The sequence below is a fragment of the Mirounga angustirostris genome, unplaced genomic scaffold (genome assembly GCF_029215605.1).
Source record: "Mirounga angustirostris isolate CCGP_5_RB_7025 unplaced genomic scaffold, mMirAng1.0.hap1 SCAF_1, whole genome shotgun sequence".
NCBI lineage: Eukaryota > Metazoa > Chordata > Mammalia > Carnivora > Phocidae > Mirounga > Mirounga angustirostris.
The window spans coordinates 145478001-145500380 of NW_026991709.1; the positions used below are offsets into that span (position 1 = coordinate 145478001).

Sequence of the window (22380 nt, forward strand, 5' to 3'; positions counted from 1 at the left end):
TTAACAGTTCTGCACTGAAATGAAATCTAAACCATTATATACAATACACCCTCTTCCCTGCCCTCCCCCAGAAGAGGTGTGGAAACATGGTGGGAAATGTACTTCCCAGGATTAACCACGAACAATAAAACACACTTGTTTTACATGTATTGCTGCCATAAATCAAGCAGAAAGTTTTTCTTAAAATGGTTCAATGCACATAACAATAGGATTAAAGAGATAAAGGCAAAGAAAGAAAAAGAGAGCCTTAGAGTAATGAGACATTACCTTTGGAGCGCACGGTGTAACACTCTTTCTGTAAATTTTACACAAAAATGGCAAGAAATAAATTGTAATACACTTTTAAGACAAGACTGAATCTATGTTTTAATATCAATATAACTTTGAAATTAAATATTTTCAAGTTTTATGCAAAGCAAGAAAGCTTTTTTAAAATGGAGGGCTCTAAATTTTCTTTCACATAGGATATGTATGTAGAGACGAACTATGCTTAAGAAAAACACTGTGGTGAAGGTGGGAATCTGCTCAGAGCCTTAATATTGTTAACACTAGAGTGCGAGTAACCAGTGTATTTCGCTTTGCAAATCCTACAAACTAGCTAAGTCAACCAACATCTTTCTCAAAAAAAGAGTAATGTATCCTGAGTACATACATGAATATAAAAATCTGAATGCCTTGGAGCAGTTACTACCAGTGGAAAGCAAAAATGTCAATGAAAAGGACTGAGTTAAGAGAATTCAAAACAAAATTTAAGGGAACTTTCTCTTCTTTCTTTAGTAATTCACTTCAGGTAGTTAAAAATCTTTCATGTGTCTACATTTGAAATCTTTTTTTCATCACACCCAACAGACCACTATTAGGAATAAGTGAGCAAAATTTGGACCATAGTTTCTGTTCGACACTTCTATAGTTGTTAAGCCCCCGAAAATAATAATAATAATAATAATAATAATAATAATAATAATAATAATAATAAAAAAACAATAAAGCAGCATGACTAGAATTTTTAGGATCTTCTCAAAGGATAAAAAGGCAAGAGATGAAAAGTATAAAAGTATGCTATCAAATTTTGGCCAAGATACTTGCTTTTCCTGCCTAATCTCTGATTTTCCCCATTGTAAAAAATTTTTTTCAAAAAATACAGTCTAACCAACTTTAAATCTATTAAACATATCTATATACTCAGACCAAAATCCATATTATATATAGTGGACAAAATTCTTTATAAAGGTTTCAGACTATTAAATCTTGAAATATTTAAAAACAAGCTTTAATTTCTTATAAAGGCATTGATACATGAATTACTGTCAAAAAGAATATGATGTTTCAAATAATGTGGTGTATTCAATGAATGTTGTAAAAAAAAAAAGTGACTCCAGGTGTAAAGTAGTATGAACATAAAGATAACCTCTTTCTGTCTAATGCAGCCTTGAACATGCAATTTTTTCCTTCAACTCCTGAAACTACCACACCATCATGGAAGAGGCACCAAATGATAGTGAGAGACACAGCTTGTGTAAGGGCCATGGAAACTACCCAAGCCATGTTACAGAGCTCTCCCTATGTGTTCCAAAAGTCACCAAATAGAGAGCTTTCAAAAATTCAGCACTAATGTTAACATAATATACATCAAACACCACTAGATACAAAATTCCTTCCATGCTAATACATATGTCACATAAACACTAAGTGATATTAAGACTGGATGTTACAGATGACACTTGATACTCAGAGAACTTGGTTTATGGTTAAGTTTCACCAACATCTTTGCTGATGAAAAATCTTGCAATGTACACATAAAGATACTACCCCCAAAAAGGAAGGAAAAACTAGAACCTCCCAGATTATTGACACTTACTAGCATTTCTTCTCATACAGATTCATGAATATGTGGAGGGAAAACCATTTCTGCCCAAATTTACTTTTGCTACCCCAAATTGCAGCATAGCTTTATAAACCCCTTAACACCAAACCGGTCTTCACCTCCCCTTGCTCTGCTCTGAAACGATCGGCACTTCTCTCCCACTCAGGTGAGCAGCCATTTCTAAGTCTGGTTAGGACATATCCTGGAACTACTTTATATTTTCCTCCCACAGTCCTATTTATACGTGTTAACACTTTTTGTTTGAAGTTTGACTTTTCCACATTATCTTGTTTTCTTAAATTTTTATAATTATCATGACCACTGACAGTGGCCAATGACAGAGACTGTTCTCCAAAGCTCTGCAGGTCTTTCTACTCCATGGCTGTACATAAAGTGGCACAAACCAAGCGAAGGGAGACAAGTGTACCACCACGTCAACGTTCTGTTCGCAGCTGATGAAGACTGCTGCCTAATTTAGGCAAATGAGCCTGAAGCTTCTTTGCAGCACCTTTCAGACTGATGTAAATTAGGCAATTACAACTACTTTCCTTTAGGCAAGACAATGTTTGCACACAAATCATTCCACATATTCAGAAATCAAGGATCAACCTACAAAACACTTTCTTCCTTTTATGCCCAAAATTTCATGCCACATTTATCTTTGAGAATGGGACAGGTACTTCATAAGCCAAAAAGGAAAGACAAACTAACTCAAGGTAAATAGCAAATAAAACTAGAACCAAGGTCTCCTGATAGCTAGAATAGTAGCTCTAACCGAAGAGATAGTTATTTAATACAAAGCTATAAACCACCTAATCTTTTTAATGACTACTTCATATAATACCTTCTTTATCTTGTTGATGAATGTATAGAAAAACAATGAAAATTAGAGAATTAACAGACTGTTATTACTGGAAGCCAAAGGAAATGAAAAATGTTTCCGTGTGTCATTTTATCTTTGCATTATTTATACAAGGAAAAGGTTGGATGAGATGATCTTGAAATCCTTTTCCACTCTAAGACTTTATAATTCTATAGCTTTTATTATGGTTTCTTCCTAGTGTTTGGCTTCAACAAATAAATAATAAAAAGAACAAAAAGACTAAATACTGAGTTAACTTGGTTACTATTTTGGTTCCAGGTCTTTGAATTCCTTCAAAAATATTTCAACATGAACAAACCATTATTTCCTCAGTGAATCATGGGGACAGTATCACTTCCTCCATGTTTCTTGAGCAGTACTATTTCAAAAAGAAATAGTAGGCCCCCCAAAGCAAAATCATTATGACTGATACAGCAGGAGATATAAGCAGTTACTGCAAAAATCATGAATGGCTTTATAGAAGAAAATCTGGTTTTTACATGATTGTTACATCCAAAGAAAGCAATATGTGCACAATTATGTTTAATAAAAATTATGTATGCCTTAGGAAGGGGAGGTTTTAAATTCTTCAGTAATGAAGACAACAGTTACTGCACAAAGCACAAGAGTCCCTGAGGAATATTTTGCAAATACAGTAATAGCACCAAATTTACTCCCTGGGAATGACAAAGTAGTAGATTTAGAATATGAACTACAAATATAATTGTGGAAGGATGTAGTAAAAGTCCTTGTTAAGCCTATAAAACTGGACCTATCAAGGCAGTTCTTGGCATTTTCCCACCCATTTTCACACTACCCTTTCCTGTCTGGAACGCAGAAGAGCTGTTTGAGGCGCCCCCAGGAAGAGCTGTGGTGAGAGGGAGAAGCTCAGTACCACCCTCACCACCCTCACCACCCTCACCACCCTGGGGCGGCCCACAGAGGGCTCCGCCACGGCCCGCACTCGCAGCCAGCCTCAGCTTTGAGAGTTTAGCTGGGATCACAGACACAACTTGAAGATAGTACATTATACTTTTGCACTACTTCCAACTCCAAAAGGATTTGGGCTTGCAAGACAGAGATTTTCAAAGATTTTTCTTTTTATGGGCCATCATCTCCATTTCCCCTTTCTATAACAGAAAGGAAGTGTTTTGTTTAGAAAGGTGAATGTTAGTTTTATTTTATCCTTCAACCGTGGGGAACCGGTACTTTCAGCCAGCACAAAAAAGCACATGCCACAAAAATTTCTTTAAAAAAAAGACAATTTTTTTTTGCATGTACAAAAACACTAAAATACTTCCAAGACTACTTTTAACTGCAAACTCATTTCCAGAAGCAAATTTCAACTAAAAGTAGAAAATTTTCTTTCAACGTAAGTTCAGAGTGATTTTAGTGCCATTCTACAGTTAATTATGAAAACAAGCTTAAAACTTTTAATCCTAATTCACGGATGTTACAATTTTCATTTGGCATTCCTTGCCAAAAATAGCAGTCCAGTGTAAAATTAAACTATGTAGAAACAGCAATGGCCGTAATTTTGATACTAAGCATTCCTACAAAAGACTTAAGCAAGTACTAAATAACACAGAAACAAAATAAATTTTTTGAAGGGACAACTTTGTCATATACTGGATGTTAATTAATGTATGTACCTGCACACCAGTTTTTACTCTTCACGTTTGATTAAACAAGCTAAATGGTATGTAACAATGGGAAGAAGCTGCTGCTACCTGATAAATTTTAATGTACTGATATAAAAAAAGGAAATCTAAAAGAAACTTTAGAGCCCTCAGATGGTAGCTTCTTGACCAATGAATTTCATTAGTTTATCATGTTCACAGTTCAGATAAGCTTAAAAATGGAAATGGGAAACCTCAATCAAAGAGTAAATAGCTTTATATTAAATTACTATAAAGGAAGTTTTTCAAAATATTTCCCACTATTTTTTTTTGGCCCTTAAGAAGGTTAAAGAAAGAAAAATACCCTAGTAGAGAAGTATTAATAACTACTGCTCTATGGGATCACAACACAATCTAGGAACAAATTTTGGTCTTCCTTTTTTCCTGCACAGCTCCAAGCACTGTCATCTTCCATCAGCTTTCCATTTTTAGGACATTCTTAGGAACAGAATGCCCCTTATCTGAACTTTATCAGATCATGTTGGAAATCTATTTTGCAGACAAATTTAAAATGTGAGATTTATTTTACATGAATAATTTACTCCTTTAAAGACAGGGAAGCGCCATTCATACTCGTCCATTCAGAAAGATGACAAGAACTTTTTCTGGCAAACCATGAATAAAACATTTCTCCAACATATATAGTACAACTGTAGAGATTTACTTCTAATCAAAAGCATTAAACTTCATGCTAGCTAATTATCTTTCCTATTTTAAATCCTGGGATTATAATATAAATAGGTTTTAGAGTAGCTTTAGATAAGAATATAACTAAAAATATAACTAAACCAAGTAAGGTTTTGGTTGTGCCTGTACATACATGAAAAGGTGTTTGTTTTTTTTAAAAAGCAAATTTTAGCATTCTGAAGTTTCCTGAGTGCTAATCTCATAAATTTTGGTGGAAATGACAGCAATATTGGTTTAACTCAATTATGCATAGAGATCTCAAGAGATTTAAGTTTTTACAATGCTGATGCAATAGCAAAGTCACTCATCTCTGTACAGTATCAGAAAATAATGGTACCTCTCTCAAATTAGCTCAAAGAGCAACAATAAGAGAAAAAGCAACCACACAACAGTTTACTCAAAACAACTGTTCTCCAGGCCAAGGGCACATTAGTCCTAGTCTACGAACAATTTTTAAATGCTGATCAATAGTTTATATTCCAATCTAGTTTTGGTAAACTGAGCCCCCAAATTTGTTAAGTCAAAGCCAATTTCCTTTCCTAAGACGACAACATACTTTGAAAATAATGTACATCTTCAAGTTACATCTTTTAAGTACCATTCTTCAAAAGGAGGATATATGCTGAACGCTGAGGCGGTTGTTAGAGCCTACCAGGTTCTGTAACGTTAGAAATTAGTAACAAAGTCCAATTTGGCAGAATTCTAGCATTTAAACTTGGTTTAACTATACCATCTTTCTCATGAACAGCGCTTCTCTGTTTAAGAAAAGCTCATCTCTGAATTATGCCTACTCACATGAAAAACTGGGAACCATTGGTATGTTTCCCTCGATTTGCCATTGACAAAAGGAACGCTCTGTCATGTTTGAGAATAAAGTTTTCATCTGTTTGAAGAAAACACAAATTCGTCAGTCTCCAATTATAAGCCACTTTTAAAGTGTAATGTTCACAGTAATAACTAGAAAGCAAAGGATGAAATTCCTCTTCTGGTCAGTATAGATACTTGTCTGAATATTTAGAAAAAAATTTTTTTAACTAATCAAATAACAAAAGCATAAAAAGATCAAAAATACTACTTAAAGCCTTGGGGAAAAGAACATATATTTAATGCTTTATACAAACAGCCTTAGAATAGTCACTTTTAGTAGTAACATACTTTGGCTAAATGATATGTAAACTACGTATTAACTTTAAGGGAAAACCAGTAAAGAGATTTTAGAAAAATCTCTACAGTAAAGCTCACTTTCTTCAACTTTCCAATTATCTTGCTTAATGCACTATATATGGGAGAAGTTTAATAATCTTACGTGCTTAATTTCTATATGGTAAACTTATTATTCAACTGTATTGAAGCTAGACTATGAGAGCAAAAAACAAAGTTACAATTTTAGTTGTAAGGATGTACATAAATTAATGTATATAGACTCCTAATAGATAGGATCAAAAATTATCTAAGGAGGCAAGTCCCATAAAAACAAAAACTTAAAGGGCAAAATATAATTTTAAGATACACAAGTATCTGCCACAGGAACAACCACATTAAAGTGGCCTACAACATTAGTTTCAAATTGCTACAAGATGATAGAACCAGCTAATGATCTGCTTCCTACTGGTTCAAAGGAAAAACTGTTATGAAGATCACTCAGAGATTATTTTAATTCCAGCAAATACCTTCAAAACTAATTTAAATTTCCTTGTAACATTCATACAAACAAATCTTTCTTTAGAACAAACAGAAACATAGAAAACTTTAAAAAATGATTACCTTGGGAACAGGCTTCTGAAAAAGAGTAGTAATCCATTTTCCCCCAAAAGAAATATAAAAGACTATTATAACACTGAAGCTATCATGGCATTTAAATCTAGTAAGATTGGATCCCATTATAAATCTCTGCAACTGACTTTTCTAAGGCTTTTTGGGGCAAGTGCAATAGTTAGAGACTTATGCAAATGCTACTACTGTAGGAATAAAACACAATCATATAGTTCTAGTATACAAAAGAAAACATACAAACCTCTGAGGAAGTAGGAAATACCAACTTTTATTCAAAGAAATTGCTTGGTTTAGGGGGAAAAAAACATAACTAGATTTTTTTCCCTGATGTAGAATAACCCATTGGGAAAAGAAAAGAGATAGAGATGCATGTATGAAATAGTATACAGAATTTTCCAATTCTTCAAGCAATATTAAGAAATCCAGCCACAACCTAACCCAGGCTGTCCATAAATTTATTAGGAAGGGTGCAAGGGAACAGAATTGGAGTTTGTGTTACTGAGCTTCGTTCTCTTACCTTTTCATTTTGCAAAAGACCACATTCTCTATAAACAAAAGAATATGTTGACAGTTTTAGGCAGGAAGATAGGAGTTTTCATGTATATAGTTGCCTAACCTCCATGCTGAAAGTCATGTTTAACCATAAAGTTAGCCTTAATTAATCTTGTCAATTAAAAGTTACATATTACAATATATTTTATCCCCAAGTTCATGCAAATAAAGTATTCTCATGCAGCATTAGTTTCATGCAAAAAGTGAACTATAAGTAAACCTCTCCTCATTAAAAAGTACATGATCAAATTTGCTTTAATATCAGAACTGAAACAAAGGACCATAAAATATTAAGCCTTACCTTTAAAATATCCACCATAAATTGATTCTCCGCCTTTTCCATTACCTGCAAATAATGAGTTACATTAAATTATAATGAAAATTAAAATATATTAATACATATAAATTACTTTTTATGCTTTCAATTTGCTAAAGAAGCTAACACCTTGTAATTGTTATAATCAAAATTCTACAGATCTTCAATTAACCTCATCTTGAAAATAAAAGTCCAAAAAAAGCCCATTCCTATTTATAATAAATACTATTAAAAATTATCTCCATAACCCATTTATTTCAAAAAGTAATCACACCAACAAAATTCAGAAGAATAAAAATAATCCAAAAGTACTTGGCATTCATTGTAAGGGAATTCACCGACTATTTATATTATTATTAAAAGTACATAAAAACAAAATACATTCTTACTCTACACATCTACTCACTGACCATTTAATATTTATATCATACTGTGACATAATATTTATAATGGTATAATGAGATAGCTCAAGAAACTGACTGATGGAGTTTTTAAAAGTGCAACTTTTAGCTCTACCTTCGCTGAAGTCCCCACCCTGAATCATGAAGTTTTTAACCACACGATGGAATGTAGAACCTTTGTAACATAACTTCTTCCCAGTTGTTTTCCCAAGGCCTTTCTCTCCTGAAAAAAAAAAAAAAAAAGAAGTGAAATTTAGCTACAAACATCTTTCCATGGAAAGAACCATCCAATTAGTCCTTTGTGAAGTCCCTCCTGTGTGTTGGCACTGTAAGAGATACAAAACATAGGGCAATGAGGCAACACACAAACTAAAATAAGTATCAAGCAGCATATAAATGTTAAATTGTGTGGCATAGACTCTACATGCAACAGGAGAAAAGAAGGATTAGAAATGGTTATCACTCCAGTAAAAGAGGACAATCAAGGAATTGGTTCAAAGATTGTCCATGTATTTAACTGTATCTTACTTTAAAATAACATTATAGATGTTTTTCTTATTTTTTTCTACTTTTAAAAAATATAAATCCAATTAAAGATAAAAAAGAACAACCACATTGTGTTTTGTCTATCTTCTAATCCTAAATTTCTTGTGAATCTGGAATGCTAAATTTGTTTAAAACAATGAAATTTAGAATTTATGAAGTACAATGTTTAGAGATGACTTTATTACACACAGTAGTACTTTCTTTTTTTACTTTTGAGACCATTTCTTTGTCCTTTCTACCCTTTAAGAAATGCTTCCCTGATTTCCTATCGGTGAAAATAGTATTTTTTAATGTGCTAAACTCGTTTTACAGCCAGTCACTTTTTACAGAAAACATCTAACTGTTAAGCAAGATAAAACTATAAGCCATGACTTCTCATTGGAAATAATTTAATAACTCATTTACCTGAGCATAGGCAAAGGAAGTTTTTGCATGTTTTTGGACATATGTCTGAGAAGAGCTGAAACATAATGCGACCAACTGAAATAAAACACATAAAAAAGAAAGTAAGCAAGATGATTAAATATGCCACATTTTATATGAGAGAAATAAAGTAAATAGAATTAACAAATTGAAAGGTCCATTTTTGTAATTTAATTTTTCAAAAAACTTAACAGGAAAAAATTTAACTGAGCAGTACCAACTAACAAGAATTCCACTCTATTTGTTAGTGTTAGAATTCATAGGCAGCCTAAGCGGTTTCAGACCTGAAACTGTAGGATTTTAAGTGTCTTGTAAAGGGGCTTTACATTATTATTATTTTTTTTTTGTCAGAGGGAGACAGTGAGAGAGGGAACACAGGCAGGGGGAGAGGGAGAGAGAGAAGCAGGCTTCCCGCTGAGCAGGGAGCCCAATGCGGGGCTCGATCCCAGGACCCTGGGATCATGACCTGAGCGGAAGGCAGACGTTCAACAACTGAGCCACCCAGGCGCCCCAGGGGCTTTACATTATTAGATCCCTTTTAGTACAGTTACCTACCTGAACACTATTAATTTGCTTTAAAATATTCTCGATAATAGTTGTCTAATCTATGCTTGAGGCCCTCCAGTGATGAGAGCACATCATATCACAAGACAGTCATTGTGGCCAGTACTGTTAGAAGAAAGTTCTGTCCTCTATATCTAGCTTTCTTTATGCAAGAACTATTTAGAGCCAACCTCCTGAATTGCCACCCACAACTAAAACTCACATTCTATTCCCTGAGAGAGCATAAAGAGAATAGTTTATGGTTCCTAAAAAATACCAAAAACACACAAAACAGGCAAAAAACATACAATACACAGGAAATGATAAGGAGCAAGCCTACAAATTTGATTTAACTATGCCACAGAAAAGTGGCACAAACTTTTTGTTCTCAGGACTCGTTCCAACTCTTAAAAATCACTGAGCTTTTACAATGTGGGTTATATCTATTGCTATTTACTGTATTATAAATTAAAACTCAGAAATTTTTAAAACACAAGAATATAGAGCACACATTCTATCAGCTGTCAGAGTGGTGACATCATTACATATCGTGTAATCTCTGGAAAATTCGACTTGTGAATGAGAGCGCAACAGACAAATTGTATTATTACAAAAGCAGTTTTGACTTTGCAGACCTCACGAAAGGTCTCAATGAAGTAAAAGATGATATTCTGATTTACAATGATATTCTGATTTACAATCACTTTCCTGAGTCCCCTTTCCCTTTATTCTACAGAATCTTTTCCATCATGAATGAACACTTTTATTTACTCAAAGGGACTTATAAATAAATCAAAATTAACTGTGGACCAAATACAAGTCATTTTCAGCACAGACACAAACTGATTTGATTTACTCTCTATCACTAAGAATTGAATTTATTCTTGGCCCAGTCAGTCAGTTCCTCTGAGGACAAAACAAAGCTACAAAGCTACTACATAACAGACATCCTTAAGGGATAAAAAGTGGAATAATGGCATCATATAAGTCATTCTGTCTATAGCTTCAATGGAGCCAAATTTTAAAGCAATTTCAAAATGTTTTAGCTGATCTTTATATCTAAAGGAATGAAGAAAAAGATAGGAAATTAGAATTTTAAAGATATTATTTATTTTGTGAGAGAGAGAGCACGCAGGTGCTATTTTATAGAAAACAGATACTTTTTTGAAAATATTCTGATGTATAGTCTTTAAAGAAAAAAATAAGTCCATGTGGTTCAGTAGTTTACTTATTTTCAAGTGATAGCAGGCATTAACTGTGATTACAAAACATTGAAAAGAAAAATGTAAACTACAGTTACTTAAGGAAAAGGCAGAATAAATTTGCAGAAGAGAAGATTCTCTGGCTCCCAAATTGATGAAAAAAATGACTATGATAGCAACCCCATTTCCCAATTGTAAATGCCTGAGGTTTACCGTCTCCTGTAATAAGTTAACATGCTCTGCTGATGCCTCTTCAGAAACTGATGCTGCTTTTGAATGAATGAATGAATGAATAAGATCTCGAGGAATATTGTTAACGCTACTTACACTTTAGTGGGATTTAGTAATCTTTGTTAATCAGTCATTACTGTCAATAATATTATCTTTTATATATACTAAGATTTCTTCCAAGGAACTACCACTGTGCCAATAAATACACTGCTCTATAACTGTATAACTAAAATCTTAAATTGGTTTATGTAAGCATTAGTTTGTGTAAGCATCAGTATGGTGTTTTCAGGGCAAAAAATGTATGATTAAGGACAAAAATGGCAGAGCGGAAATGGCTTCTGACTTTAATACCAACATACCAACACACAGATCCTTAAAAATAGCCAAGACAGGGGAACAATACAGAGATTACTCAGGTAGCATCAATACATTTTTAAACACTGGCACAGCCAGGAAAAGCCAAGACACACCTATGTCATGTTGTAATCCTCACTTGGCCACTAGATGGCAGGAATAAAATTAGCAAGTACCCAGAATCTGGGTAAAATCGAACATCACCTTTCAATAATATTATTGTTTCTTGTTCTTAGAAACAGCTGCACTGGAATTACACACACAGTAGTGAAAAAAGAGACATATATCATGGACATAAAAGATACAGTAGTTGGAAAAGTGAGCACTGGTTGGGAAAAAAATTTAGGAAATGTTGTACTACACAGGGCAAAGAATATCACATATACAATTACAAGTAAGGGATGAGGATTAAGAACAAAGGTATGAACAGATCATAGTGGGTAAGCAGAGAGCAAAATCTAGGAGGAAATTAAGGACTGGGTGTGCCATTTCAACAAAATCAGGCCATTTACCCATTTAACTGAGATCCTCCCCATGTTCAGGTTGTCCAATAGTATATAAGACACAGTGCTTATTTTGGGGAGCTCACAGCTTAGCTTGGAATAACAGATACAAATTCTTAAACAATGTGATGAGTCATCAGTGGTATGAACAAAATACACTTACATCCACCCTAGGCCTGACTGACGCTGTGTGAGGGCAGAGGGATAGGGACCGTATCTGTTTTACTCATCATTCTATCCCCACTGATTTGTACAGTGTCTGGTACATAATAAGTATGCAATAAATACTTGAACAAAAATAAGAACACTTAAAACCAAATTATTCAGAGATAGGGATTAACAAAATATAAACAAAGGAATACCTAGATATACAGATAAAAAGTATTCATTACAGACCAGGAAAAGTTATTACAAGTGGCATGACATCAAGACATAGCTTCATAAAAGCCATTTTCAGAGGTATAAAGGAAAAGAATCCTTTTTGCATCCAGGCAATAAAATCATGTCACCTACAGGGAAAAAGAAATTAGGCTGACTTTTGACACTTTACATTAGAAACTGAAGACAACAGAATACTGTCTACCATCTTAAAGGGACTGATATGCTGTGAACAAAGAATTCTATATATAGCAAAGGAAATACATTAATTAGATTTTATCCTGAAAAATCTATCTGAAGGGCACCTGAGTGGCTCAGCCGGTTAAATGTCTGCCTTCGCCTCAGGTCATGATCCCAGTGTCCTGGAATCGAGCCCTGCTCAGCGAGGAGCCTCCTTCTCTCTCTCTCTCTCCCCCCACTCTCCCCGCTCATGCTCGCTCTCTTTCTCTCTCTCGTTCTGCACTCTCTCAAATAAATAAGATCTTTTTAAAAAATCTTATTTGAAATATAAGCCTGAGATATGACTCAAAGAACTAATGAGAAAGGCTATTGGGAAAAGAATGGCATTGAGCACTAATCCATTACAACACATAATTAAACCTATATAACTATAGTAATTATGGTTACAAAATATAAATGTTACAGCTATTGGGAAACAAAGTATGTATTGGTAAATTCTTTTTTGTTATTTTTAAGAACCTTCTAAAAATGTTCTTTTTCTTTTGAATACGCAATGTTTTCATGATCCAAAAATCAACAGCAGAAAAAAGTAAAACGAGTGAGAAGTCTTATTCCCACTTCTGTCAACAGGTCTGTCAATACTTTCATTAATTTCATGTGTATGCTTCCAGTCTTTTTGTACACACAGGCAAATATTGATATATTCTTATTTTTCTTGTTTTAAAAAGATAGCTAAGTTTGCTAAGAGAGTAGATCTTTAAAATTATTACAAGAAAAAAATGAAGATATCACACAAGAAAAAAAATTTAACTGTGTGGTGATTAACAAGACTTCCTGTGGTGATCATTTTGCAATATAAACACATATACTGAATCATTATGCTGTATACCTGAAACTAAGATGTTGTATGTCAATTATATCTCAATTTTAAGATAAAAATAAGCGGTTCCTTGGTTAAAAAAAAAATAGGTAGCATGTTAGGCACACTGTACTATACTCTGCTTTATACACTTAATGAATATATCATGAAGATACATATCACAGTACATTAAAACCAACAAAAGGGCGTAGAGTTGGTTAGAAAAAGTCCATTTCCTGATTATTTCACGGTGGGAGTCAACAACAGGTAGGGGAAATATGGTTTAGGAATACTTAAACATGTAATTCACCTGCAGAACTAAAAATATATTAAACATCTTTCAAATTACTGTGGCGGAGCAACCCACAGTAAAAAGATACAAAACAAAGAAAAGCAAATAGCAAGAAAACACAAATAAGATTTAAGATAAGACCAAACAGCTCTATAATTTTTTTGGCACATAGAGCTTTTTTCATGACAGGTCAATCAACACCCAGCTAAGGTACCCTGCAGATAGTACCAGCAAAAACTCAAGAGAATTTATTGGCTCTATAGTTAGTTGACAAGGATACGGGCGGAAATCAGAGAATCAAAGAACTGTAGGAACCAGGATGTCAGAGTGAGGGCAGATCTTAGAGCTTCCAGTTCTCAAAAGGCAAAAGGTTCTGAATACCACTTCTTTGTCCCAATCAATGCATGTTACAGCTCTGAATAGTTTCATTAATGATTAGATATATTAATCACTCAAATGAAGATAAAAAAGCAGTAAGCAAACCTAAGAAAAATATTTTAAAAAGCTTTTAATGAAAGTACAAGCAGAAATTAATAACTTAGAAAACAAAAATATTAGACTTGATAAATAAATTCTGAAGCTGGCTCTTTTGGAGGAAAAATAAAAAGGAATACCAAAATATAGGAAAAAGAATTATAGGAAAGTATGGATTACAACTCCATGCTGGCAGAGACTAAAAAACAGAGCCAAGAAAGAAACGAAAATGCTGTTAAGTATCCATCCAAAAGAGCGTTGTTAAATAACTCTTCATACTGAAGTAAAATGTCTTCTCAACTGTTTCACGGCACAGCAAAAGATGAAAAGCTTTAACAAATTTTATGAAGCAAATTAAATTGATACCAAAGCCTAGGAAAGATGATATAAAACTTTAAAACCCTACATACTGGGGCGCCTGGGTGGCTCAGTAGGTTCAGCATCTGCCTTCGGCTCAAGTTATGATCGCAGGGTCCTGGGATGGAGCCCTACGTTGGGCTCCTTGCTAAGCAGGGAGTCTGTTTCTCCCTCTCCCCCTCTGCCCACTTCTGCTCTCTCTCAGGTAAATAAATAAAATCTTTAAAAAAAAAAAAAAAACCCTATATATCAATCTCATTTTTTAAAAGATACTATCAAATATTAGGAAATCTGGGGCGCCTGGGTGGCTCAGTTGGTTAAGTATCCGACCCTTGGGCTCCTTCCCCTGTAAGCAGGTGTGTGCGTGCTCTCTCTGTCTTAAAACAAATGAATAAAATCTTAAAAAAATAAATATAAGGAAATCTATTAATTTATCGAAGAGAAGGAAGAACTCTATAAATATCCTAAGACAAAAAGCAAAAGACCATTTGATGAAATTAACATTCATCCCTTAACATAAACACAAGAATTCTCAGACATCCTTCAAGTCAACAGCCAGCATTATGTTTAATGGTGGAACATTAGTACAGCACTAATGTCATTAAAGTAAGGAACAAGTTAAAAGTGCTTGTTAGCATCACTACTGTCTAATGCTGTTCTAGAAACTCTAGACAATGCAGTAGACAAGAGAACCACATGAGAAGTACATATATCAAAGAGTAAGTTTATCATTATTTGAAAGACATAACTGTAAATCTAAATAACCTAAAAAACAAACTGAAATATTAACGGCGACATTAAAATTGTTAATATTTACCTTATGATCAACAAGAACTAGTAAAAAAAAGGTAACAATTAAAATCACATTCACAACACCAATAAAAAAAATTCTAACTACTTAGCCTTAACAGTGCAGGGCTTATAAAAATTACAAACCTCTGACAGGCATAAAGGCAACCTGAATAAAAAGAGAGGCATACCTTGTTCTTAGACAGGAAAACTCAAAATTGTAAATGTGTCCAATTTTCCCTAAAGTGACCTATAGTCATTTAATTGTAACCCCCCAAAAGTAGTGAGATTTCTAGAAGAATTTAACAAAATGATCCTGAAGGTTGTCTGAATGAACATGCAATGCCCCTCGCCCCCAGTACAAACAGAAAATTAAAGACACTGTTACACTTCACCCCAATTACTTCTGTAAATACTCCTAAAAAACAAAGATAATCCCCTACCTAGCCCCAATACCATTATCACACCACGTTAATAGTGATTAACACCACAGTCTAATACACAGTCCATATTCAAATTTACCCAATTGGCTCCACCTGCCCTTTATACCTTTTTTATTTTTTTAGAGACGAGACAGCACACACGTGGGGATATGGCCAAAGGGAGAGGAACAGAGAGAATCCCAAGCAGACTCCCTGCTGAGCTAGGAGCCTAACATGGGGCGCAATCTCACCACCCTGAGGTCATGACCTGAGCTGAAACCAAGAGTCAGAGGCTTAACTGACTTTGCCACCAGGGCTCCCCTATACCTCTTTTTTTTAAATCCAAGAATCTAACCACAGATTATGTACTGATTTGGTTGTCATGCCTTGGTCTCTTTTAATCTAAAACAGTCCCCATCTCCATCCCCCCCCCCCCCCTTTTCTTACATCCCATCAGGAAGCACAGGTCAATTTGACACATTACTGGTAATGCTGAAATATTAGCCAGATCTCTGTTATAAAAGTACTTCCCCCCACTTTTACATTAATAAGTGGAATGACATTTTGAAACTTAAGAGCATACCATGTTCTATAACACTTTTCACCTAATGGTTTGGCCACTGATGATCCTTTCCTGAACCAATCATACTGAGGGTTGCAAAACGTTTCTTCTAATTCCATCATTTCATCTGTATTTATCCAATTTGAATTCTTCTGTTAAGAGCTTCACCCACCCATCCACCCTATGACAGAGTTATTAACAAGACAAAGCCTGGGTCCCTGACATCATCAGCCTGGATCTGCTGGGAGCCATGTAAGAGGAAACTTCTATCTTAAATTTAAGTCCCCATTATTTAGCCTTTATGTTTAGCAACCATCACCTTCATATATTCTAACAATACAGATATTTTCATACGATGGTAAACTATATAACCACTAGAAGTGATTACATAAAGCTCAATTTATTAAAACGGAAAAAAGTTGAGAACATGCTGTTTAACAGAAAAAGGCAGGACCAGAATAGTATGTAGCGTATACTATTTTTTAAAAATTGTGTAGAACCAGTATACAGAATTAAGATAAAATGTTCAGAAAAGGTTAGTTGTGATTATCTCTGCATGGCAGGATTTTAAGGCAGGTTTAACTTTTTAAATATTACTGGAATTTTTATAATGAGCATGTACTATTTTTACTGACAGAAAAAACAATGAAGGCCTTTTCAGCTTAGAATGTGCCAAACAGATGCAGCAAGGAGTTCAGATCACATAGTTTAGAACTTGCAAATTAGCTTTACTGATTGTAATATTCCTTTCTTTCCCTAATGTGTCATTCATAAACACTGGCAATCTCCATCTTAAATCTTTTTTTTTTTTTTTAAAGATTTTATTTATTTATTTGACAGAGAGACAGCGAGAGCAGGAACACAAGCAGGGGGAGTGGGAGTGGGAGAGGGAGAAGCAGGCTTCCTGCCGAGCAGGGAGCCCGATGTGGGACTCGATCCCAGGACCCTGGGATCATGACCTGAGCCGAAGGCAGACGCTTAACGACTGAGCCACCCAGGAGCCCCTCCATCTTAAATCTTACATGTTTAAAAAAACATTTTTAAATTGGTGGTTTGGAATACGGAAAACATTTTCTAACAGAAACAATGTTATAAGTGGTGATTAAGTTCTGAGGATAGCCAAGAAAGCCTATCTGATCCATAATTCTGATGTAATTAAGCAAATAACTAATAGTATTAGCTAAAATTCTAGGAAGGGAGGAAGAAGCAAAAGTTTTTAATCCCTTCCTGTATACAATGATAATGGAAGATACATTTCAGAAATACTTTTTTGTTTAAAAATTCCCTACTGCCATATCCAACCTCTTTCCTATCTTAGGTGCTCCACTCCCCAGCCAACAAATATCCTAATGCTACCCTACTCAGCACTCGCCTCAAATCTGACCTGCTCTTCAAGGAACTTCACAATACTACCCCTAGGTTTTGCACAGCAGCCATGGTATAATGGATAAGAAAGAAAACCTAGGCTAGAGCCCTGGCTTTCACAATTACTAGCTATATGATCTTGGATCAATCAGTCCCCCTGACAGTCTCCTCATCTGTAAAATAGATATAAATCTTACATCATAATATTGTGTGGACTAAGACACCCTAAAAATATATGGTATTGGGGCACCTGGGTGGCCCAGTCGGTTCAGTGTCTGACTCTCAATCTCAGCTCTGGTCTTGATCTCAGGGTTGTGAGTTCAAGCCCCAAGTTGGGCTCCACACTGGGCATGGAGCCAACTTTAAAATACACACACACACACACTCACATACATATACTAATATTATCATAGCCAAGATTATTACCAGGTTTCAAACACAGTTGGCTATTAGTAATGTGACTTATCAGAGGCCACCTATATAGAAATGAGCAGAGCCAGAACCAGAGCCTGGTCTTCTGAGTCCTCATCCAGTGCTCTTTCCAATATACTCAGCTGTCTTCCCAGGTTCTAACATCACTGACTTTCCCTTGCCCCAAACACAACTCCCAGAGTGGCTCTCTGATTGAGCAATTAAAGAAAGCAGTCTTGCTGCGTAAGTTCAGGTCATGTATAAAAAACAAACCTTCCCAGAAATGACAGCATTCTTTAAAAGGAGACACTTATTTGCCCAAGTTGATCTTATGTACTTCAGCATAAAAGAACTGCAGTTTGCATGTAACAGTTAAGTGGAAACTTTCAGGCTCTCTGGGAAAGATGATTGTCTTGGGGCAGAAGCTAGGTACCTTTGGTTTATTCCTGCTTTTCAGTCTCCTTCTTCAACTCCCAGAATCAGACTTCTAAAAAAAACACCAAGTTTTTCAGGTGGTGACAAGAGCTAGGTAAGAGTAGGGGGACAAAGAGCAGCAGCTGTACTAGTTTGCACTGTCTGCGTTGTCTGTTTGGGTCACTTCCAAACTACTAGTGTCACTGCAGTTTTGTGATGAAAATGTCAAGGTCTTCGTATTAACTACATTACCTATGAGGATCCCTTCTTGGACCTTAATTTAGGGACATAACTCTTCCCTTTTCCCCATCATATTGGGTACCCAACCTGAATACAGAGATCTACCCTTTTTAGCCCCTCTACTCACCCAAATTACCTAATTAAGAATAAGTCTTCACTGATTTGTGCAAATCTGTAAGGACTGCAAACAGGAATTTGGGATTTCACCAAATAGCAATCTACTTAAGACACAGTCTCTTGGAACACAATGAAACTAAAATAGGGGGTTACCTGTAGCAAGGCTTACAGTCAGGCATTCACAGCTAGTGGTTTTGAATGCAATTTTTGAGATAATTTTTTAATCATTACTTCAGTTCTAGATAACTTTGTCAGTCACCCAAATCTTGCCCTTTTTAGTCTGACCTTTTTTCTGCCTATTTAAAGATATCTTTTTAGTTTCCATCTGCTTTCATTCCCAGTAAGGTGTTTACTGAACACCTGACCAGTTGCGTAAGTGCTATATGTTCTACCAAGGGTTCAGGCTGAAAGATATATTCTGGGAAGCTTTAAGACTACGTACACGATGTGCAAAACACAATTGTAAGGAATGGTACTGGACGGCTAGTTCATACCACTAATGTCAGAATACACTTGGCAACAACACTGACAGATAAATACCAACAAAGGTAGAAAAATAACAGGAAAGCACAGGGATTCAGTGTGGGGGCGGGTAGGGGTAGGAGGTACGAGTTAGACCAGGAACAGCCATCTTACGTTAAAGGTAGAAAAGGGAAAAAAATGTGTGTATATTTCACTTGGGGTTTTGAGGAAGAGAAAGGGGAGGGAAAGGAAGATGCTATGACATCAACTTTCTCCTCTCAAAGTCCCCATAAAAATCCGTGTCTGCCTTCAAAACCATCCAGTGAGGTCTGGTGTTATAAGTGGATTCTTCAGGCGCAATTTCTAAATGAATGAATGAATGAATAAATAAATAAATGAAAAAAAGGGAAAGAAACCACACCAAACCCTCTTGCTTACAGAAACCTGAAAACAAGCCTTTTTCCTAAAATGTAAACAAAAAAGGCCTTATCTACAAAGGTCTGTCTAAATAATACCTTAATATGAAAGCCCTGTACTTGACTCAGTGCACATGCTCATGTTCATTCACATACAATAATTAAAGCAACTTAAAAAAAATAGGTCAGATACCATGCTAGGTTCTTTACAAGTAACAGTCTGCTCTGCAAATAACATGTATCATTTAAAGAAACATTGCATTATCAAAAATAACATATAAAAAGAACTGTTTCTATGGGAAAACAGGAGTTGAGGGACAAGGGAATTTAAGGTTTCAGTAAGAATGATTTTTTTGGGCGCCTGGGTGGCTCAGTCGGTTAAGCGGCTGCCTTCGGCTCAGGTCATGATCCTGGAGTCCCAGGATCAAGTCCTGCATCGGGCTCCCTGCTTGGCAGGGAGTCTGCTTCTCCCTCTGACCCTCCCCCCTCTCATGTGCTCTCTCTCTCTCTCAAATAAATAAATAAAATCTTTAAAAAAAAAAAAAAAGAATGATTTTTTCATTAAAAGTATCACTATTATTAGGCATGTTTTTAGCTATAAGAGTATACTGTAAAACTTCAACATCACTGTGGAAATCCTACAAATGATCACACTTCACTCTGTTCCCCCTTCCCCAGCGCTATCACTAGCATAGTCCTTATTGTTTTTCAGATTAGTCGGGAAAGACGAGAATAACTTAGAAGAGCAGTGCTGCTCAATTGCCCTTGCTTCCTACACACTAGCTCCCTCCCTTGTTATCTGATTATTATAACACAAATCGTAGTCTGCCTAATTAAAACCATGCTCCTTAATTAATCCATGCCATCACAATAAATTCATGTTACAAAAACACAATCTGGAAGATAGCTGCTTGTATTATTTTACTCTTCTTCCCAACAACCTTACTACACGGGCACTACTACACTGGAGTCCTTCCTATTTAATTTCTGAGTATATAAAAAGGGAAGAGGGGTGCCTGGGTGGCTCAGTCGTTAAGCGTCTGCCTTCGGCTCGGGTTGTGATCCCAGAGTCCTGGGATCGAGCCCCATGTCGGGCTCCCTGTACCGCAGGGAAGCCTGCTTCTCCCTCTCCTACTCCCCCTGCTTGTGTTCCCTCTCTCGCTGTCTCTCTCTCTGTCAAATAAATAAATAAAATCTTTAAAAAAAAATTTTTAAAAAGGGAAGAAATCATCTAAATAGTGCAGACCACTGCATCCAGTCACTCTATTCACAAGCTCAGGACCAGGGTGAGATTGAGATCGCAAATACATTTCTCCTGTTCCCTCAGTACATATCAGATCCCCACATGCTTCACTCTCAAAGTAGAAACTATCTTAAGTATGATGAGTCTAATGTTTAAAGGGAAATTTTGAATATAAGCAAATTTTGCTGTGCTATCTTTAGGACCACATTAAGACAAAACTGATAGTATTTCTGTTCTACAAAGAGGTCAGGTGGCTTGCCCAAAGTCACAAGCAGTACTCCATTTTCAATTCAGTTTCTTGGATCAATGAAGTAAAAACACCAATTTCAACAACATACCCATTTTTATCTATTTTGATGAATTGCTAGGGTTTTATGATATTGCTCTGAGGCCCACATAAAAAAAATTTCCAAAGTCAAGCATTCCTCTAAAGAAATACCCTGGTTATCACTTTTGAGAACAAACTTCGGGGCACCTGGGTGGCTCAGTTGGTTTTCGGCTCAGGTCATGATCTCAGGGTCCTGGGATCAAGCCCGGCATCAGGCTCCCTGCTCCTTGGGAAGTCTGCTTCTCCCCCTCCTTCTGCTCCCTCTGCCTGTGCTCTCGCTCTCTGTGTCAAATAAATAAAATCTTTTTTTTTTTTAATATTTTATTTATTTATTTGACAGAGAGAGATACAGTGAGAGAGGGAACACAAGCAGAGGGAGTGGGAGTGGGAGAAGCAGGCTCCCGCGGAGCAGGGAGCCGGATGCGGGGCTCGATCCCAGGACTCTGGGATCATGACCTGAGCTGAAGGCAGTCGCTTAACCAACTGAGCCACCCAGGCGCCCTCTAAACACTTCTTATTCTCACTTTCGGTACCTACCTCACGATGGAGGAACGAGCTCACCCACCACCCGCTGAGCAGCACTTCTCTAGAGCATTTTATACCATTTGCTCTTGCTTTTTCTTTCTGCATGTGCAATTTTTTCTGAACAGTCATGGGATCATGACCTGAGCCGAAGGCAGACGCTTAATGACTGAGCCACCCAGGTGCCTCAAATAAATAAAATCTTAAAAAAAGGAAGAAAAAAAAAAGGAGGAAGGGCACTGTATTCCTCTAAAATATCAATGTCCTAAAAAACAAACAAAAAAAGGTATAAAAATGGAGGATAAAGTGACATGGCAGCTAAATGTAGTATCTGATGCTAGACTAGATTTTGCATTGGAAGAGAAAGAATGCTATAATTGACTTTTTAGGCCCAATCACAAAAATGGAAGGAATACAGAGATGGTAGATTTAAAGTATCACATCAATGCAAATTTATAAAGTTGATAACTACATTGTGGTTATGTAATAAATATCTCTATTCTTAACAAATGTGCTAAGAAAAATACACTGAAGTATTTAAGAGTAAAGAGCCATGGTGTAGGTAATTTACCCTCAGACTGTTCAGAAAAAATTGCACATGCAGAAAGAAAAA

At 35.7% G+C, this 22380-nt stretch overlaps 1 protein-coding gene across 13 annotated transcripts in view; it reads right to left on the bottom strand.

Annotated features, from left to right (window-relative positions):
- The window catches only part of NKTR (natural killer cell triggering receptor), a 54730-nt gene that overhangs the window by 23232 nt on the left and 9118 nt on the right, over positions 1–22380 (bottom strand). For 5 of the 13 annotated variants that reach the window (XR_010410950.1, XR_010410951.1, XM_045903963.3 and 2 more), the window contains 4 exons: positions 9086–9160; positions 8250–8357; positions 7719–7763; positions 5888–5975 (listed from right to left, as the gene is read on the bottom strand). Coding sequence is in view for 7 of the 13 variants with exons in the window: in XM_045903963.3 (XP_045759919.1) it covers positions 5888–5975; positions 7719–7763; positions 8250–8357; positions 9086–9160 (316 nt within the window). In the remaining 6 variants the exon portion in view is untranslated. Of the gene's footprint in view, positions 1–267; positions 7411–7718; positions 7764–8249; positions 8358–9085; positions 9161–22380 lie in introns of those variants that run through there. The other 8 variants (XM_045903968.3, XM_045903967.3, XR_010410957.1 and 5 more) reach the window with 7 other exon arrangements.